The sequence below is a fragment of the Limanda limanda genome, chromosome 11, assembly GCF_963576545.1.
Source record: "Limanda limanda chromosome 11, fLimLim1.1, whole genome shotgun sequence".
Classification (NCBI taxonomy): Eukaryota; Metazoa; Chordata; class Actinopteri; order Pleuronectiformes; family Pleuronectidae; genus Limanda; species Limanda limanda.
In genome coordinates, this window is record NC_083646.1 from 18,872,134 (window position 1) to 18,893,870 (window position 21,737).

Consider the following 21,737-nt stretch of genomic DNA (forward strand, 5'->3'; position numbering starts at 1 on the left):
GTAGTTGAATGTGACTGAAAGAGCTGCTCTGTGCGGGCGATTTAAAAAAAGCTCTCTTGTTTAAATGTCTTCCTTCCAAAGCCACTGACACATTCATGTCCCTTCCATTAGTATGACTGTCTGCTCCCAGTCAGATGGGCCTTTGCTCTGCTGAGCTGTGAAATAAGGACATCTTATTATGAAGTGAGTGTGGTGCAGTGACTAATGTTCTGTGTTCTGGTCTGCATGTTAGAAACAATATGGATGAATCACTCTTAGAGTCCAAATAGACACGCAGATGAGGTATTAAAGTGCTGGAGATGTGTTGACGCAGGTTTCTTATATCCTCTCATACCAGCCAGGCTCCTGTGTGTTGTCGCTCCGTCCTCTGATTCACTCTCAGAACACTCTTGTTTCAGGGCCTGCATGCGTCTTTCATTCATCTTTCTCTGCAAAAGGGAAAACAGAGGTCAGTGAACATCTCAGCGTTTGTTTATCAGACTACAGGATCATTATGTTATCAGTCTAGGAATGTAAAATGATCGTTAGTTAGTCTTAGTTAGGTCAAGGGGAGGATTAAGCTATAACCTAACTGGCATTGTGCTAACGTTGGGGTTCTTTGTGGACAGGTTTCCAGCTTATTGGAGAGCTGACATTTAGAGACAAACAACCATTCACATCCACATCTTCATCAATCAACCTAATCTGCATGTCTCTGGACTGTTGGAGGAAGCCAGAGCACCTGGAGAACACTCTCAAAGACATCGGGAGAAAAAGCAAACTCTACACAGAAAAGTTTGAACCTGAATTTGAACCTAAAACCGTCATACCGTGAGCTGACAGTACTAACCACTGCACCCCCATGCCACACTTAATATAACACTCATTAAATCAAACCAACCTTGGAGATCCTATCTTTGCTCCACTGGCAGACTCCTTTGCTGACGCTGACCACGCACTCCACACACCGGTTTAAAGTCTGCTGAACCTCATCCAGAGATGGAACTATTTTAATGTTGGGGATGGAGAGGGTCGCATTGACTTTGATGATCGCCGGCTCACTGCTGCTTTTGCCATGACTGGGTGGGTCAGCCTCAGCTACAGGGGGGTAAAGTAGAGAAGCTCTGATGCAATATCATTTGATTCAAAGATGGACATTTTAGCTAAGCAGAAAGAAAAGGCTAATATCAACCACAGTAATTAGAATTTACAATGTCTTTTACGAACGTGAGTGGTCACAGCTATCTTTAGAGCTAGAAATACACTTGTGTGTCTTTCCAAAGCAACTTTATAGCCCAAGTCCAGGGTTATGATTAAATTAAAATCAAGCTTAGCAGTATTTTTCTTAAGTTTACTGTTTAGGCAGAGTGATGACCTACTGTTGAAATGCTGGTGTGAGGAGCATTGGACGTGTTTGCGTAGCACCTCCAGGGTGTGGCGTGTCAGTCTAAGCAAGGCATCCATGTTGAGGTGGTTGAAGTAGATGAGGAGCTCCTGGGCTTCTTCCTCCATCACTTCCATCAGATCCCTCTTCTTCTTCTTCCTCACCAAAGGAGAGGTGGGTGTAGCACTGGCAGGAGGGAGCGAAGTGCTTCGAGAGAAGAGCTGGCCCTCATCTTCACCTCGGATGAAGGAGGTTACACGTTTCAAGTTGAACATGAATGCATTGGATTAAAGTTCTCCTTGGCTAATGAGGCTTTTCAAATGTGAAGTAACCAAAAGCCTACTAGTTATGACTTTTCTAATTTCCTCCAATGTGTCTGTAGTGACATGCTGTTTGACATCATTGCATCATAGACTATTCTATCTCATTAGGATGTTAGCATACCTTCACTCTCCATGTTCTCCGCGGACTTGCTCTCGGTGCTGCTCTCCTCCTCAACTTTTACCTCCATCCCCATCTGATTGTGGTCGAACTCCATCAGCAAGTTGATCAGCTCATTAGTAGCCTCCTCCACCAATGAGCTCTTAGTGTTGAGACTGTGGGCTTGTCTTATGCAGAGGTCCTGCACACATACGCACATAAGACATATACATTAGATATCCCATGTAAGGCCAGTGCACTGCAGCATAGCATTAGCTGGAGGGTTTGTCCAGGGCGGACTCAACAGCAATAAAAGTATTTTTTATTTTTATAGACAAAAGAAACTGAATACATTTCAAGAAAGGTGTGGGGGAAATACACAATCTTATAATTTCTCTTGAGTTAATTCAAGTCTAAAAATAGACCTATGGTCAAGTAAACTGGGCAAAAAAATTGAATTCGGTCATGTTCGATTAGTATCAGTGATGTTCACACAGTAGTGGATATCCCATGGCATGGTGATGGGGATTCTCATAAGTCGATATGTAATTCCGAAAAAGTATTTATTTATTTACCCTGGTGGTCTGCAGAAACTCCTCACAGGTGAATGGGTCATTGTCTGGCAGGATACATAGCGTGGCGCTACTCATCTCGAGGAGCACTGCATCTATCCTAAACTCCACCAGGTCGTTCACCCTGTCCATTAACAGCTCCAGGTCGACTAGGGACACAGGAAAAACAGGAATAAGAGAGAGACATGGTGGGAGACACTGGAGGATGAGAAGGAGAGGGAGGTGGACGAGGGAGCAAATTTGCAAATGGAGAAATTCGGATAGAGAGAGATCCGCTACAAAAAGTGTAGAGAGGGGCAGGATGTACGTGAGAGAGCTATTTGTGAAAACACACAAACAACAGGTACATGATGAATACATTACTGTAAATGTAATAATATGCTTGCAGTGGCAGGATGTCTCATTCGTTAGAATGTGGCACAATGGGATCTCTGCATTTTTTTGTCTTACCCAAAGTCTTGTCAATGTTGCTGAGGTACTTGTCTATGTTTGGAGATCTCCAGCTGAGGGAGGTCAGTCCTGGTTGTATAGCCTCATCCACCTAAAAGGTCAAAGATGTACAGTGATGCTCTTTGGACAGTCAGTCTCATTTTTTCATAGATTTGTATGACACTTAATAATGTTGGATATAAGGAAGATCCATTAGCAGAACCAAAGCAAGCAACACAGCGAATGTTTTCACTACCGTCCGTTTAATTGTTCCTTTGTTTGTTTGTTTGGAAAGAAGATTACACAAAAACAACTAAACATATTTCCACGAAACTAGCATGTATTACTGTTAGTAGTATATACATTTTGGTTTGGATCTGGATCTCTGGGGTGGAACAAGCAATTACTTTTCTTTTTCTATAAATAAACAAATAAAAATATCGTCTAAAACAATATTTAGTTCATAAATAACTTTATTTTTTTGATTATTCTCTGAGAAATCAACAAAAATGCTGAAAAACACTAAAATGCTAATAGTTGGAAAAAAACCCTGTGTCACAGCTGTGTTGTAAATGTTCTAGTGTTTTGTTTATTTTTTTAAAAAGTATTTAAGTCCACCATTGCATCTCTATATAACTATTAATCATATATCTAATTATATAGGGGGACAATTAATCATCCATATTCAAATAAATCTATTAATTAAGAGCAGATTCTACAAAAAAAACAATGTACTGTGAAGTTAAAATGAAATTTAGAAATTACAACTGAAATTATGTACAGTGAAACGTTGATGTTTTATGACATTTATCATACAATTATCAATATCAGTATCCGAAAAAACTAAATATTAGGTAACATGCAGGATATTAGCTTTAATTCAAAATAGACAGGAATTATATCATAACGGCTCCTTACCTTAGCTACATGTGGCGTGGCCAGCTGTTCAAAAACACTGTTGATCTTAGACCGCACTCTGGTGTTCTCAGTCAACATTAACTGCAGGGGAAAGACACTATTAGAGTTTATGTATTCACTCAAATTATTGTTGGAATGATGAATACTAATGGTACAATATAAATATAAACAACAGCTATGTCCTTCTCTACTGCTCCCTACGCTGTTATCAAATCCCAGCCATCTTGGTCTTTTCTAAATTGTGTGGATTTCTAACGTAAATATGACAAAAGATACTTTTCTACATAAATGCACAAGTTGTTCCTTTACATTGACTCTATTTGCACATGTGACTAACAGTGTGTTATGTCCACCTGTAGTTTGTCATGGTTCTTTTTGAGGGTGTCCTGCCTCTGTTGTAGCAGAGCAGCGTAGGGCGGGCTTTCCAGGCTCATCCTCGTCATGAAGTTCGCCTCTCTGATCTGAGTCCGAATATCTGGATCAAAGTTGACAAACAGCTTCCCTTCTGTAGATCTGACCAGCAGAGAGGCCTGCAGGCCCACGCAGTTGCGCTCCATCTGGTGAGAAAGTCGAGGAAGGAGAGCATGAGGAAGAGGTAGAAGAGATGAAATATCTAAACAAGAAGTGTGTCTATGTCATTTTGTCACATTAATAATTATTACTCGTGCTTTGTATTTAACTGGCTGTTTGCTTAGTCTGTGGTAATGCTGCTTGCAGCTTCTTTTCTGAAACTGTAAAAGTGACCTGCTATAGTTGATCTGCAGCAAAGTAAAGACCAACTGTTGTTGCACATGGTCTGCAGACTCATAAAGCCTCTGCTGCACAAAGAGCTGTTCATCTGTTTATTCAAAGTTCAGTGAAATCCGTTTGCGGAGCCTACAACTGGAAAATCAGTTGTTGCCATTGTCCTCAATTTGCCAGTTGTCGGGAATACACTGTTCCCTCAACTATGTGACCGAAGTTGATGAGTCCTATAGCTTCCGCTGCTATACAGCACCAATCACATGCTCCAATCTCTGCTTATTAATATTAATTGTATCATGTGTCCAAATCACACCAAATCAAACTGCCCTTCCTTACGCCCTTAACAATGGACAGTGTGAAGACGATAAAAGGAATGGTTTTCAGGATATGCCACACACAGAAAGACCGACGCATGTTTGCTTTCTTTGTTTTTCTTCGCCCAGTTCCCACAAAGTTTTCTCTCTTACCTCTCGCATCCAAACATCGTGGTGGTAAATCTCATACTTCACAAGGTCCCTTGCTACCCTGTTATAGTTCTTGATGATCCTTTTAGCCTCTGGTGTGGAAAGAACTCCATGGTGCTGCACAAGAATACAATGGTATTGTTTAACATAAAAGAAAAAAAAAAACATGCGCTCATAGGGACACTGTAAATAAACAATAACAGCACTATGGCCCTACCAAATCTTGTTGTAAAGCGGCAGAAATTCAATATCACCTGTTTAAAAATGTCCATGGGACTCTGGATTTTGCGGTAGAGCTGCCGCACCCACATGATCCTGCCTCCCACAGGGGGCAAGTCCCGGCCAAGGGGGGGTTGCAGTTTCTGCTTCTCAAAGATACTGGAGACCATTTCTATGTCTTGGCCGAAATTCTGCAGAATGTGCTGGTACTTCTCGTCGACGCCAAGTGCCGGGATGCCCAGTCTGTATTTGTTTTGAAAACGCAAACAGTTGCATTTAATCAGAATTCACGAATGGACAACCAACAATGGAATACTGAAATAAACTAGGGGTGAATATTGTAAACTGTAATAATCCAGTGATAGCAGTCTTTTTAGGGCAATGTCTATTACAGTAATTTCCAGCATGACTTTCTTCACTGCAGGCATAACTAATAACATCATCACTGGCAGTATTCCATATAGATGTTAATGAGCCTGCTGACACAATAAAGGACAGTAGAACTGGCAAAACTTATAGAATTCATTATTATTATTACATACAGATGTATTTAATGAACAATTTTGTCCCCAGCGAAAAAAGCATTACTCGTCTGTTACTGATAAGCAGGTTCAACAGAGGATTAGCACTGTACTGTGCTGTGGATCAGACATGGTGCTAAATAGTGTAAAGAGTTGGTTACCTTTCAAATTTCTTCAGCACACTGATAGCTCTTTCTGTGCTATGAATTGTTTGAAAGGTGCGATCCATAAAACTCGTGATCTGACCCTGGAAACACAAAAACAACAAGAGATCAAGAAAGTGTCTGATGAGTAAGCGACACACTGAGTGTAGATGAGTCAAAAGTTTAGTAAGACAACATAAAACGTGTGGTGTGATCCATTTCCACTCCCCCTACACTACAGACAAAACAAACTAATTTGTTTTGTCTGTAATATTTCTAATATACTCACTTATAATACAAATAGTACTTACATGGAGCTCAGATGTACTTTTGCAGAACTCTTTGTGGTCAACATCAAAGTCAGTTGTTCTCTGGTCGAGGAAACTGTAACTTTTTTTCTTTATGTTTTGCTTGATGGCCTATCATAACAAAAACACAAGCATAAAAACAGTCAAATGTGTGCATGCCCAACAAATGCAGCAGTCACTCCTGAGCTTGGGAATTCTACTATATTTGATCTGTAATCCTTTTTTTGTTTTTTCAGCAAATGGCTTTAAGATGACATCACACTGATGTTGACAACAAACCATTATCCCAGTCACAAAGTTAGTCAAGGTGTTACAATAGGACAAGCTTAATGCATTTTAATAATAGTGGAAATGTAACAGATTGTTAAACGTTAATGTCGTTATGTGGAGGTACTTGGGCTATGAAAGGAATGCTTGCTGGAAAAAAATATGGAACAACACAAACCAATGGAGCAACTGATATAAACAAAACATGTTTAAGTTGCTCCTGTGGTCATGATCCATGCAGTTAGTATTATATGAGATATATGTGGTAAAATTCCATCATGTCTCAGAATTTTACCACTGCATGCAGTCAACTCTGAAAGTGGACCATGCATTGCTAAAAGTTGTAGACTACGTTGAGACGTTACCTCCCATTTCCCCTGCATTTCTGCAGTCTGCACATTCGAGGAGGGAAAAACAAACACATATCTCACATCAATATACTCTTAGTGGGGAAAACATCTGAACACCAATTAGAAAAGGTGATGCAATGCATGTATTCAAGTGCTATTTCCAGTATGCTTTTGTAAACATAATTGTGTTTACCACAAGCCAAGGAAAAAGACAGTAATCTGGGAAGGTCACGCTGATGTACAACCTGAAACCTTTTGTTTAACTAAATCAAACTCACTTTTGTAGTCTCCTGAGCTGCACTGCAATTTAAAAATAAAGATGTTTCGAATTTCTCAGCGTATAAAAGTGTAATCTGTGTCAGTCCATAAATTACACATAGTCAAGCAATCCAGGTAAATAATTAATGAAACTAAATCTGATATCATAAGCAGGAGAAATACAGACTCAGCTGGATAACAGTGGCATTTCTTCAGTTACTAGAACGGCACTGTTTGTTGTTTGATGTATGAATAACAACTTGATCAAGCGCTGTACCCACTTCAAACCTGGTGGCCATGGTCTCCAGGGCTTCGATCTTGGAGTCCTCCAGAGAAGAGTAGTTGGAAAACGTCTCGAAAATTTCCAGGATCTTGTTGAGTCGTCGCTGGAATGTGTCAAACTTCCCAAAAATATACATCTCGCTGAAGTCAAACTGTTTCTCCGAGGGAGTCTCCTCCAACTCCCTCTTTGTTTTTTGGAACCACCACTGGTATTCCTGCATGATGCAGTTTGTCACAGAACAAAGTTAGACTTTCAATCAAACAAATCAATCAGGATGGCAGCAATTGTCAGTTGATCTGCCATCCTCATATTTATTACATTATGACTCTACTCTTATTAACTTTTATGGGACAACTTTCATGCGTCTGACTGAAAGCAAAACATCTAATAATAACTAATTCTTACATGTGTAACGTGTGTAACGTGTAGTAAACAAAATCTGTTACAAACACAAATGTGAAAATGAACACATTATATAAGAAACCCCATTTGTTAAAAAAAAAATGAAAAATGGAAAACTATCTAAAGGAAGTAAATAATTAGGTATATAAAAATTACATTCATCAATAAATCATATCCAGTACCTGGTTCAGGAAGATTGCAGCTTTGATTTTGTCAGCAACATCTTGCTGAGGTTGGTCCCATATTGAATTGGAGTCGTTGTTAGTGATGTAGGACTTGCAGGCTGTGATCATCTGGTTTGTCACCTGGAGGTGTTGATGTGTACAATGAAATTAAGAAAGGCATTTGAACTCTTTCTGAACCCAAACAACTTGAGGCCATACATGTGCATACAAAAGGTCAAAGGGGAAATTTGTGTTTTCATACGGTCAGTGAAACGTTATGATGCTTCTATTCCGTCCACATCTGTTTAATTGTTATCAACCCAGTAATTTTTACACCAGAACAGAAATTTAAATGTTGCTAATTCTTTTGTGCAAAATTATTTTTTTCACCCTCAATAAAAATAAATGAAAATTACAGATCACAGTGTTCAAATGAAGCCATGAAAATGATTTGCTGAATCCCATTGTCGGTTAGAATAAAATGTTGTTGTATTGTGTGGAGTAGTGACCACTCCTACCTTGACAAAAAGTGAGGAAACCTTCTCTGATGTGTTGTAGTAGTGAGAAATGCTATGAAGCATCCTGATGGCATTGATCAGACCTGGGATTGCAACCACCATCGATACCTGGGGTGAAACAAAAATTTAAGTTTACATATGAGATGCACTTGCACAACTCTATTTCAAAAATGGAAACAGCTCTGTGGTTTGTTTTTTAATTCAGCAGACGCTATATCTTTAGAATGATTGAAGTATTTTACTTACAGGGTCACTGTTGTAAAGAGGGTCACAAAACTTCTCCAGGCTGTAAAGGTATTTCACATTGTCTTTGGCCTCATTGGCTGCATCAGTGATTCTGGTGTCCAGCTCCCGCCATGTCTGGATAGAAAAATAACAATGAACAAAGATGGACAGAGGGAATATTTGTGAGAACCACGTATCCTATGGAGCAGCAGAACAAAGAAATGCAAGCATATGTGGTAGTTATAGTCAGTTAACCTTTATCAGCTTGGATTTGGAGATCAGGAGCACACCCTTGGCAGCTCTGATGTCAGCGCTCTTCAGTTGGGCCACAAGGCAGTTGAAGCGGGACGTTCGTTTCTTCCATTGGTTAAGCTCAGCCCGAGGGCCAAGGTCATCAGCCTCCTTTCTCAGCTGCTCACTCTTAGCCAGAACCTGTCAGGCATAGATACCTTATAGTTGAAGACCTCACACAATTAAGGTCAAAAGCTTCTTCACAAACGATTCGGGAGCTGGGAACTCATCTGACCCAAGGGACTTGTTATTTTGCAAGGATATAATGTTCTTCTATTTCAGTTGTGGAAATCCGGGTTGTTTAATAATCCCCTTCTACCAGAGTTAAATTCGCAAAATTAAGCAAATCAAGGAAAGAGAAGACACTTAAAGCCTCACCTGATGCGTCATATTGATTTTTATATTATGTGCAAAATGCCCTTGTCACTAAATAATTTTTATACTGGCCAATTAAAGATATCAGTACAAATGAGAGGGTACCAAATGCAAAGTTCTCAACTAAAATGTTGTTTGCACCCTTAAAGAAAGTCAGTTGACTTTGAAAAATACATATATAATCAATACATTTTGTATATTTAGATAACTGTGTTACTCTTGAGTTAAATCCATGTAAGTATGTGTGCCACTTCACGGGGGGAGACAACGGCAGAAGACCAACTTCCCTCTCCATTAATACGCCCAGCACATGTTTTACTGCTTTGGATAGGGGTCCATGTTTCGAGGTCATCTTTCCTTTTATATCTGTTTTATATTAATGCCTCTCCTTGTAATTATAACCCCTTTAGCTTTTTATGCAAACGGGGATACCCACAATGACATTCCAAGCAAACTTGGATCAGATAATAGATTTCCTTTCAAAATCTGGCTAAAGGCTACAACAGTCCACAGTCCACACAACATTCAATATTAGAAAAGAGTTCATGAGTTTGAAGATAAAATGTATTTGTTGTAGGTTTGAGGAGAACCTGTTACCTGCGAGCTAACATGTCTCACCGTTTCTATCTGTTTGATCCAGACTGTCATGCAGGCCTCTATCTTGTCTGTGATATCTGTACTGTTCGCTGCTGCTAGGTAGTTGGCCGGGGTCCTCAGCACCTGCAGGTTAACGGTGTCGCAGTCCTTCAAGGTAACCTGGAGACGAGACATGACATTGTTTTTTCTGCAGTGCAATATTTGTTGTTTGTGGAAGTTCCTACTTTAAAAGATATTTAGAAGAATAGATTGTAACAGTTAGTTTAGAGTTGAAAGTGCTATCTTACTGCTTTAATGAAACTACTGTTATGAAAAAGGTTCAGATGTTCAGCTGACCCTTATGTCTCCATATTATTCCAAATCATAATGTATATTCCATTATTAGGAGCCAAAATAGACTAGCATACACTGGCTAGTTCACAAAGATTTACATGACCTTCAGTACTGCTGCTAAGTCAAGGGTGATTCTTCATTTGGTATTTTATAGTTGTTAATCCAAAAGGACACAACTTATTGAACAGTGTCTAGTTCCTACCTTTTCATGCAGACTCTCCTGTGCCCCAGCCAAAACCGACACAAAGTTTTCCAGTGATCCTATGAACTCCTGTTTGACTCCTTGGCCCTGGGTGCTGGTCAGTGACCCCCAGCCATGGCTCATAGTCTTCAGGGTGGGAACGATGATGTTGGAGAGCAACTGCTCTACACTATGCAACGGGCCCCCTTCTTTTGAGTCCAACATACTGAAAGTAACCTCCTGGCAAGAGGGGAGTAGACACACACACACACATCCAAAAATCAATCCAACATTTCACTGGATCTAATAATTGACACTCAAGAGGGTCCCCAAAAAGCTGAAGTTAACTTCATGACTTTTGGCATAACAGTTGGTTCCAGACCGGTTCCAGTTACTTTGCATAGCAGACGAGCATTATAAGTTGCCATATGGCCAAATATCTATTGTCTCAGTATTTCAGCCTTTAATCTCAATAGGTCTGAATGAGATAAACCTGTCTTAGTTACCAACAAATTTCCACACACAAAAGGGCACAAAGACAAATCTCACTGTCAAAGAACAAGGAATCAAATATTCTTTAATCTCCAGATACACCGTGTTTGTCTGCCTTTCACTCAGAGAATAGGTGAAATTAGCATCTATGTAAATGTTTGTACCCCACACGGTTTTTGATACAAAACATGGGTCAAAAATGACCTCACTCAGTTTTTATTTTCTATATCTTTGCAGTGGAATAATTTCATCATTGAGTTTTTCAGGAATTCCCCCATTAACAAATTGGATTTGATCATCACCAATCCTTGTTGTAATTATTTCTTTGTTACTTTTTGAATAAAAATAATTTTGTATCACTACATTACTAATGCACAACAAGGGTCAAAAGTTACCCGTAGTACCTTCCTGTGTAAATTCATGCATGCCTGAGTTTTTCTTTGCTGTATTTTTTTAATAAATGTATTTTATCTTTGAATATTTTCAGTATTCAATTAAATATCTTTTTTTTGATTACAACAAATTATTATTTCCCTTTTCCCTTTCTTACTTTATAAACAAACCAAAATATTGTATTACTACATCACTTTTAGACACATGGGTCCAAGACAACCCACACAGTATGGAATACCGCAATCATTTCCAGACTTACGGTAGCCATGGTTAAAGAACAGGATGAGGAAAATTAGGTTGCAATTCTCTGCGTCTGTAATATCCGATGCTAAGGACCTAGACTGTGTTCCACGTGATCGTGGAGTTGAGGTTGTGTCTTGGAATCTAGTTCATCCAGCTCATCTTCTAATTCACCGACGGAGCCTCGTTTGATGACACAGAAGATGAGCCTATCATGTCATCAAAGGAGCGTTCTCCATTTATATGTGCTATATTCCATGACAGAAGGCTCCTTTGGATGACATATTAGACTCCTCTAATATGGCATCAAAGGAGCCTTCTCCTAAATAGAGAAGCAAGAATAAGGAATAATGCACGACGTTGTGCATTAGAAGAGGTTTGCATAGCTTATGTATCAAATGAGCATTTAACTGTGTGGGGGGGAAAACCCCACAGAGTTAAAGAGGGACTCTGTCTGTGTGGGTTATGTCTCACTCCAGCTTCTTCCCCCAGTCCAAAGGTATACAAGACTCTAAATTGACCATAGGTGTGAATGTGAGTGTGAATGGTTGTTTGCCTTGGTCTGTTGGCCCTGTCATGGAATGGCGACCTGTCCAGGGTGCATTCCCCCACGACCCTCAAAGCATAAGCAGTCTAGATAATGCATGGATGGACGATCTTATTCCCACATGTACAAAAAAGCTAAAAGGTGCAATCATGGTGAAATGAGTAATATAATTCCACAGTTGGGCTCCGTTTCAAATCCCTGATCAACCTTCACCTGTACTGTAAGAACTGAGTGACTTGATGCATAGTACAATGTGACTCACTCTGTGTATGTTCTCAGAGGTGATTGCCTTAGAAGTGTTGTCTCTGGTGAAGAAGACACACAGCCCCGTCAGCGCCACATCCCTCCCCTCCGTCACAAACACTTTACATTTCTTGCCGCTGCCAGGCTGCTGGGCAACAAGCTGGGGAGGTGCAGGAGCTGTTGCTGTTGCTACAAAAAAGAGAGAATGTTTGTTTTTTTACAAGTTTTCTTCACATCCACCTTTGACTTTGACTGTAAACGTAATACGATGGCATTGCTTTAGAATTAAATTGTAACAATGCAGTGACTGCACACTTTTGGAAGTAAATTTCTGATTCATTTTATACATTTCAGAAAATCCTTAGAAAAATACTTTTTAAGCCCGGAACCAAGCCGACCAGGTACGAGATGACTTGTTACCATAAAACATTTTATTCAGAGCCAAATAAATTGGAAAAGGCATAAAGACATAAATGCAGGTGATATCGTACAGACGTGTAAAATCATTTCACAATCTGGTAGATTGTTGTAAAACTAACTTAGATCGTTACTTTAACAGCTATTATGGCTGATCATTAAAATCTCTTAGCAGAAAATTAAAGAGATTTTTAACTTATGGATCTACGCTGTCGGACTCCATTGACTTTTGTCTTTAAACCAATCACAGGATTGATGGCAAAATTGTTATCGGTTTAATGACAAAAAATGATGAATGATAGCCATCACTGAAAGGGTTAATGCATACAGGACAGAAACTGAACTTAATGGTCGCAGTCAATCACATAGAGTCTAATCATATCAATAATATTTGGTACAAGCACATTACCTGCTTCGACTGGCTGAGCGTCCTGGTAGAAGAACATGAGGTGTGGAAGACCCTCAACCACAAAGAACTGCTGCATGCGCTCAATCTGAGATGAAAGAAAAATCTCAGATGCTGTATAGTTATTGTAGAACCTCGCAAACCTGACCGAACTTTAAACTTAACCCCTCAAACCACAGTAATTTTGTAAACTTGCAAACTCCTGTTATTAAGATGCTACCGAAGATATATATTTTTTTTGTTTATAGGCTGGTGCAATTTTGTAACAGATTAGAAAAGTACCTGATTCCCCTCCAGTATGGAATCTTCCACATCAGCTTTCTCCAGTCCCAGACATGAAGCCACAATACTGAGGATGTAGTCATGCCTTCCATCCAGCTGGGCCCGCTTAGCTTCACGCTCCTCCTTCAACTTTTGCTAAACAAAATGAAAAGACAGAGATAATTATTATTAAGATGAGGTGTCCATTTTAACGAAATAAAGCTAGAACATGTATGTATTTGCTTTTGAATATTTAAGTTAATATATAGATGTTGTTGAAGAAAATAAAAAATTCTGACATAACGTTCCATGAGTCCAAAGAGAAAAAAGAAACAAAAAAAGCCATCAAACCATATATCACATACTTGGTATGTTGTGATGAGGCTTTTGGTAATGACAGATGTTTGAGGCCCTCCTGTGGCCCTGTACTCTGACATTGTTTAATTAAGAGTCCATTCAAAGAATCACAGTTATGATCCGTTTTCAATGAACAAGTCACAGAGTATGTCATAAAAATGAAAAATCGCCAGTATATTGTCCAGGCACAGTATCAAAATGTCAAAAAACATCCACATAAAACGTCAATATTCCTTCAAGAATTCCAAATGTACATCCCCAGTTTCATCCACAAGTGCCTCTATGTCTCTGCAATGACTCAAATACAGGTGACCAACACCACAGCCGGTTTACAACAGGCTCTGGCCAGCGTCCAGGTTGGAGGGACAGTAAAAGGAACAACAATGCGTTGCCAGGTTCTGTTAGTAACACATCAACAAGGTCAGCCAATAAATTAACCTGGTGTTTCACTGTGGACCAGCTGCATGTTTAATTTGAATTCTCTTTCCTCTTTCTCTGACTGGGCTTCAAACAAGGGGAATGACAAGAACAGTTTTTTTTTCTGGTTTGAAATACTGTTTAGATTGACGTCACTGTGGTTAAACCGTCTTTTTAAAAGGCTCTCTTCTACAACAAAGCAGGAAACATCCTCTTGTGACTGGCCTTGCTGAAAATAGACACTTGAGTGCGAGCTCTTTAATATATCAGGCTGTTTAGACAATAAATGCTGGATTTAACTTCAATAATGACACTGATATATCCATGTCGTTTGACTTCATAGAAGAAGGATTCTTAGTGATATGTGGCTTTATCCTTAAATATCTTCTTTTTCTTGTCAGCTGAATCTGCTCAATAAAGTTTGCAACACCGGACATTCCCTGTAGATCCAAGCACACTGGATTGTGCTGAGAATCAGACTGGAGGGAATCGATTCTTGTTTTGTTGGATGCATCAGATAAAAACTTGTCAAAAAGGCTATAAGGAAAATAAAGCAGACCAAATAAATCCAAAAGATAGAAAGGACGATTAGACAGACATGGCAAAATGGAGGAAGAGGTACAGAAAATGTAGGGAAAGAAGGCTGAGGACAAAGGTGAAACTGACAGAATCCCAAACAGGATGGAGAAATAAGGATAGACATATAGTTGGTAGCTGTGTGCAGGGAAGACAAGAAAACAGGAAATAAGGCTAAAGGGAAAGAAGTGCGAAATAAAAGCTCTAAAAGGAAGGAGAGGCATGAGGCATGGACTTGAACAAAGAGAGAAAGCACAATTCTATATATAGTGCAGGTTTGGGTGGTTAAGAGCCAAGGTATTGATTCTTGTTAGTTAGAGCCTGGGGGATGGGGGGTGGTCGTGTGAAGGGAAGGGAGAGTGAGGAGGAGCAACAACCGCCTTGACAACAACAACCTCACAAGCCGTTGGTTTCAGCAACGTAAGCAGGCACATGCCGCGGCACATTAATCTGTCAGAAAGAAACCTGCCACCTCCCAACGCACCTTTATTGACTTCTTCAAATGATGAACAGGTGCGTTTCAAGGGAGCAGATGCACGTTTCTAAGCACAAACAAAATAGTCCCGTTCACACTGGACACAGTTTCAGTCACTTCACACATGAACACGTTGACCTGTACTCTTCATGTGCTCTTTTACATTTCTAAGCATTTCTTAAGCGAGCCAAACACGAGAACAGAGACACCTTTTGTGGTTAGAGCACAAGAGAGATAACAAGAGCTCACATCTGGATGACCTACTGTTTGTGACTCTAATTGTGAACATTGTAATTTTTTTTTCTTTCTGATTTGTAGAAATTTCTCCTGAGCCTACATTACAAAACATTGCAATATATTTCAAATTGTTTAAATAGACCCTTCAGAACTCTGACAGTGAATCGCACCAACCTGTCTCTGGAGATATGCACACACACACACACACACACACATACTATACAGACTCGCAACATTCGCTTCACACGTCAACCATAAAAAAAAGGACACCAAGCCAACAGTTGCTGGGCGACCAGCCATTTCAGACCTTCTCCTTGCCTTTATTCCAAATTGCATGAACAGCCAACTCAGTCGTCAGCCCGGAGACAAACAGTACACACACAATGCAGAGCAGCAAACAAGCAGTCTCAGTCACCACTGAATGTAAGTTATGAACATATCCAACAATAACAGGCTTAAACAATGACACACGCACACAAACAAACACACACACTAACACATCCCTATTTATTTATTCTAATAACACAGACCAAAGCCAGCAGTGACAAAGTCATGTAGCAGCAGCTTCAACATTAATAGCTTTCAAAAGCAAACAAAGCCCCATCCTGAGATAAGCCACGTCGAGATGAGTTAAAGAGAATACAGCTGTGACAATACAAATGTGAAGCAGGACCGTTTGGCACAAATGTGGTCAGGTTATTTGTATAATATTTAAAAAAAAGATTTTCAGAATGTTTCCAGTTCCCTGTCAATCATCAGATAAATAGATCATGAATAGAAATAACACACCATGTCTAAATCAGAATAGAAGTTGGGGATAAAGTATTTTAGCTAATTCTTTCTATTTAAATTCAAATCACTCTAATGTGAAGGAAAGATCCCGTCGGAGCCAGGAAATGGGAGATATGACACGACAACAACAACCATGCTGTAGGATTAATCTTACCTGAATGACCCTGGAAACTGTTTGTTTCCAGAGCTGCTTTCTAAACACCTGCGACATGACAGTTCAACTCCTCTCCCGCTTAAATCCTTCTCTATCTTCGTTACCTGCTATCACTCTCTCATCTACATGTACAGAGGTGTATCGTATACTCTCGCCCTTAGACTCTTAGAGGGACTAGCCCTATCAAGTTGTCAGCGGTGACCATCTGAGCTGAGGCTATGCCTGTTTTAAGTTTAATGGCCGTTCCTGTCAGCAGCGTATGAGTTTTCACTGCCGGGCTGTGGTCGACTATTCGAACAAATGGCAAAATCACATGTGGATCATGCGCTGGTGGATATTTGTGAATGCCGAGGTAAAAACACATTCAGACACAGATATTTAGAGGAAGCCTGACAGCTCCTCCACTCACAAACTCACACAACAAGGAAGCAAGCCTGAAACATCCTGATTTCACCAACTATTACAAGAAAGTGTTCAAAGGTGGAGTCTGTGTTTATAAGGATGGACAACATGCCAGCTCCTCAAAAGTGAGGCCTAATCCTCTTGATCACCCCCTGTTGGATGGCTCCAGTATAGGTCATAAACACCACCTCCTCCGTGTTAGTTGATGGGACACGGGCTAAACTAAAAAGTCAGAGTACAGGCAAAACAAATCACAAAAATGTTTTTGTAATTTTCTGTTGTCATTATATTTTAGTAAGTTTGGTTTTAATTAGGTATTTGATGCTATAAACAGACAGATTGACAGATTGCTAACAAGCAGAGTTTGGCTCCAAATGTGCAGGGTGGCAGTGCTCATACCCGAGATATTTCTGCTTCACTTCTATTTTCCATCTTTATATACAAATATTTTGATATAGTTATGGCGGGAACTTTGCCAATAATAGTCAAAAATGCAGGGCTATTTCACGTAGCGCCTTTTAAATATACCTCATCTACAAAACCAAGGTACAGAAGAACCATGTAACCTCAAGCCCAAAACAATCATGCAACAGGCCAATATCTTTTAATTACAATCTGGACTATAGCTGCAGGCGGAAAGTTTAAATCTTCTGTGTTGTCTGACATAATGCCAGGAAGGCAGGAAAAAATTATTGAACCTCTCAATGCCACATTTTTAAATGCACTTTCTCATTTGTTTTTTGTGCAATAATCCTGCTTAGATGGTAACAGGTGTGACTTATTAAACTATATGTTGTGTAAAAATTCATGGATTTGTGTTTTTTAAGCTGCAGCAAAAACTAAATACAGAAACAGCTCTAATATGATAATGTATGTAGTGAGTTGGAGTTAATTGAATTGAATACCTCTGCAAAGGCCCAACAAGCCCCTTAAATGAAAACAGCCTAAGGTCACATTATATTTCTCAGCTACACATTCGTGGTATCCACTGGTCTCTTGTCCTCTCTGTTACCGTACAGCACAGAATTTCACACGCAGTTCGATGCCAAACCCCTAAATATGTGACACTGTTTTCATCAAGATTCACAACAAATTCTCAGGGATATCAACAAAAATGTATATCACAATTTTTAAAAAGTCCGGAATCTTGCTAAATAACAAACAAACACAGAGTAAAACATATTCCCCTTCGCAGAGGTAAAAGACTAGGATTTTCAAAGACTGTATCGGTTGTCAGATGAAATATGTCATTATTGCAGCTTGAGTGGGTTCTGCATAACCTGCGGTGAACTAAAAACATTTGGAAATAGGCTTTCACACATAAATAAAAACTAGATTAAAGATTGCTTTTTCCTTCTTGAGCTCTCCTACCATCTGCTTAGAATCAAACACATCAGCTGTTTCCTGAATCCTGACACATTAAAGATAAATTACATTTGGCCCATGTAGTGTGTTAACAAGCCAAGCTGTGTGTAACTCCAGAACTTGTGGGTCACCTTACCTTGTTTAGATAGTCTGGTTTAAAAGGCAGCATCGTCGACAATGGCCTTGCACGCTGACACTTCTTTTCAAGTCATTCCACCTTCGTAATTGGCTTTGCATTGCATGACATTAGATAATTACAGCATCCACACAAAGACAATAAGACAGAGAATAAGTGGCTCTGCTACGGCCTGTGTGTGAGCAATCAGCCTTCTTATTTTCCCTGTGACAAAGGTAACTGCTCTGAAATTATGAGTGTGTTGCAGCTAAAAGGGGGCAGCTGACTCGATAATGCGGTGTTGGATGACCACCTGTCTGCAAGGTAATTATGAAGGTCCTGCTCTCACCTTACAAGCGTATTACAACAACTGAATGAAGAGAATGGGGGTGACTGAGGAGGGGGTGGAAAGCTCGTTAAAACACATTCAGTGGGCAACATTTTCACACGTGGCTTATTGAGAAATATACACAGATGCAGAATATATGCTTCGGTGTAGCAATAATTTGAAAATTAACCTCAACAAGCATTCGTCACCCTCTTTAATGACAGGGTTCACGTAGTAAACACCTCCTTGATTGTACATTAGCATATATTGCCATTGTATGCTAACTGACTGAAACAATGCTCATGTAGAGACAGTATCAACAGCTCTAAAATACAGCTGAAGAGTAAGAATGTAATGCTGGGGGTGACTTGTTGTCACTTTGTAGTTAAACATAATAACATTTATATTTACAATAAGTGTGAGCAAGAAAGTAAGTACAATTGTGACATGGGTCAACGACTTTACGTTGCATTTGCACAGACTTAGTGTTTGACCTGATTGCATTGTGGGAAGTAGAGGTGGAAAGATTGTTTGCCAATCATTAATCAGCAACTAGAAGGGCACTCAAGAAGCGCATACTACTTGGACTAGGCCAAACAATCCCCTTATGAAACCCCATTTAAATGAACTATATCCAGATTTTAATTTGGATCTGAATCAACTTCCACATACAAATATCTGTCCCCGTTTTTTTGACTTTATAGAAAGTTGAAATAAACCTGGATCCGCCTCCTGATCCAAATTTCCGCCAAAATGTAATGGGTTACTTTCTGACCCATACCATATAATTTCACCAAAGTTTGTGGTAATCTGGTCATTTGTTGTTACATAATCCTGCTAAAATAACAAACATGTTGACGAAACTAGTTTTATAATCGCTGATTGAAAAAACATTTGCTGAATTCCATTTGGTTTTGAACAAAACCAGCAAAATGACAATGTGCTCTCTTTTTGACATTCTATAAAGTAAATGAATTATCAGAGGAAAACAATTGAACTGTAATGAAAAGGATTATTAGTTGCAGCCCCAGGGAGGAGACCCTAATCATTTACCCAGCGAACACACACACACACACACACAAACACAGACCTCCCACCAATTAATAATAAATTCCATTAGCTTTGACTATGGCATCCAGCAGATTAAAAGCACAGCTCTCCATCCCTGTGGATCTGACTGATGGTTTGATATTGAAGAAATGATTCCGAAGCTTTTGCATTTTAAAAGCAGCACGGTCATCAATTTTTCACCACCCCATGACTGATTTTCTACGTTCAACTGTCTGGTTGCGAGCTGCCATGAAACAGGAGAGTGACTGTAAATTATAAATGAGGGGGTTGGTGAGATCTGAAAGAGAAAGACATAGAGAGAGAGAGGTCCACAGTTCTCCCCGAGGATGCTCACACTGACACAGACATGGAGGCGCTTAAACTTATCTGTTTCCAAACTACACCAGCACGGCTCTGAGGAGTCTGCATTTTGTATTTTGACCTGCACTGTCTCTCTGTTTATTGATTTTGTTGCTTGTCTGGTTCTAATCATTTCATTTGGCTTTATCTCAATCTGTCCGACCAAAAGGAAAAATCTACTTGTAAAGAATAGTTCTCTAATGTTGTATTAATCCACACTATGCTGGATTGGCTGTGATAATCTGGGTCCATTCCATGCAGCAGGTAGTCATCACCGTATCTTATACTTGTCTGCAAATGTTCATTTTCTCTTTTATTTTGATCAGCATCGCATGAAAACGATATGAATAATTTTTTTTTTTTATTTTATCATAAAGACATAGTTCCACATTATCTGAGAGGGCTTAATAGTTGATTTAAAGTTGACTGTTCATCGTTTGTCTTTGCAGAGCATAATTTCAGCGGACATCACAGCCAGAATTATATGAGCACACTGCCATCTAGTGGACTATGGCTCATAATACAGTGCCACCAACAAGTACAAGAGGTTGTGAGGTTGTGTGCCTCATAGGCCAGTGATTTTGTGTGGTGCTCAGAGCAGCTATCAAAGTGCTGAGGTTGATCTGTTTGTTTGCTTTTTTCTGTGGTAAAGTTTCACTCTCCCAGTTCAAATGATCTAACTTAGAGTACATCAGTCTGTGCCAATTACTGCAAATGGTTATTTATATGAGGTCAATCCATTTATTAAAAAAATTAAATATGAAGAACCTTTCATTCCACTGATTGACAGAATACTGAATTGAGCTTTGATCTATTTAAAACAAAGCCCACCTTCTATTCAAGTTATGTATATCTATCAGTCCCACACTCTTAGGAAAATATTATTATTCATTATTAAATATTTGACACACCTTATTTCTGAATAAGTTATGTGGGAGAACGACACAAATATAATATCTTGATTGAAAATGTACTAATATATTTTCACCACAACCACACAAACCCATACATCATTAATCTAATTTACGATTCTGGAAACGTAATCATACATTAGATTTAATTAGTCAGTGTGCTGCGGACCCCCCAGGGGCCATTTGAGAAACCACTGCTCTCGGCCACATAGACAAGAACAGAGAAGATCGTCGTAACATTCAAACAAGTGTCAGGATATAATAAATATCTATGACTTAAATAATAATAGTAATTATTATAAGTATAGTAATTATACAACAAACCGTAAAGCACTGGGCCATGACTACTTTGCCAAGTGGGATAGTCTGCATGAGTGTAGGAACAAATAGTGGATCACAGGCTTATTGTTGTTGGCCTAAAACATCCGCCAACTACACTCTTATATACGGTACTACATTGAAACAAGTATGAGGTCATCATGGTTATAACCTTGCAGATCATTAGAGGTGATGGTTGTTTTGGTCAAACCTGCATCTCACTGAGTGACTCCACTTGGACAGAGGGCTGGGAGGCTCCGATCCTGTAGCTGACTTTAGCGAGTCGAGTGCTAAAGGACATAGCTCAAACATTCCGTCACTGGAGGAAACCTCCGCGATAACTTGGCTGTTATCTCCCTTCGTCGCCCGCCTAGAAAATGTTTTTTTCTCCGCTGTTTGCTCAAACTGCGGATTAAGTGGCGTAAGGGTCCTCGTCCTGATCCACCCAGAATAACGTGTTGTCAGCGGCTAGCCTGACTTGTTAGTGGTCTCCAAGGTAACGAGTCACAGTTTGCTAAAGGGCCATAACGGGACAG

The 21,737-nt window shown here is 39.6% G+C and overlaps 1 protein-coding gene across 2 annotated transcripts in view; it reads right to left on the minus strand.

Moving 5' to 3' along the window:
- The window catches only part of dnah5 (dynein, axonemal, heavy chain 5), an 82,669-nt gene extending 61,167 nt beyond the window's left edge, over positions 1-21,502 (minus strand). The window contains exons 1-24 of one of the 2 annotated variants that reach the window (XM_061081387.1): positions 21,413-21,502; positions 13,366-13,500; positions 13,087-13,171; positions 12,280-12,449; positions 10,367-10,585; positions 9,853-9,990; positions 8,824-9,000; positions 8,590-8,703; positions 8,344-8,451; positions 7,844-7,966; positions 7,258-7,473; positions 6,734-6,760; positions 6,105-6,212; positions 5,812-5,897; positions 5,165-5,372; positions 4,914-5,027; positions 4,056-4,259; positions 3,703-3,783; positions 2,806-2,896; positions 2,359-2,504; positions 1,838-1,985; positions 1,359-1,601; positions 881-1,077; positions 335-428 (exon numbers count right to left, since the gene is read on the minus strand). In XM_061081387.1, coding sequence (XP_060937370.1) covers positions 335-428; positions 881-1,077; positions 1,359-1,601; positions 1,838-1,985; positions 2,359-2,504; positions 2,806-2,896; positions 3,703-3,783; positions 4,056-4,259; positions 4,914-5,027; positions 5,165-5,372; positions 5,812-5,897; positions 6,105-6,212; positions 6,734-6,760; positions 7,258-7,473; positions 7,844-7,966; positions 8,344-8,451; positions 8,590-8,703; positions 8,824-9,000; positions 9,853-9,990; positions 10,367-10,585; positions 12,280-12,449; positions 13,087-13,171; positions 13,366-13,500; positions 21,413-21,502 — 3,322 coding nt within the window. Of the gene's footprint in view, positions 1-334; positions 429-880; positions 1,078-1,358; positions 1,602-1,807; positions 1,986-2,358; positions 2,505-2,805; positions 2,897-3,702; positions 3,784-4,055; positions 4,260-4,913; positions 5,028-5,164; positions 5,373-5,811; positions 5,898-6,104; positions 6,213-6,733; positions 6,761-7,257; positions 7,474-7,843; positions 7,967-8,343; positions 8,452-8,589; positions 8,704-8,823; positions 9,001-9,852; positions 9,991-10,366; positions 10,586-12,279; positions 12,450-13,086; positions 13,172-13,365; positions 13,501-21,412 lie in introns of both variants that reach the window. The other variant, XM_061081386.1, reaches the window with a different exon arrangement.
- Positions 21,503-21,737: the final 235 nt, after the last annotated feature.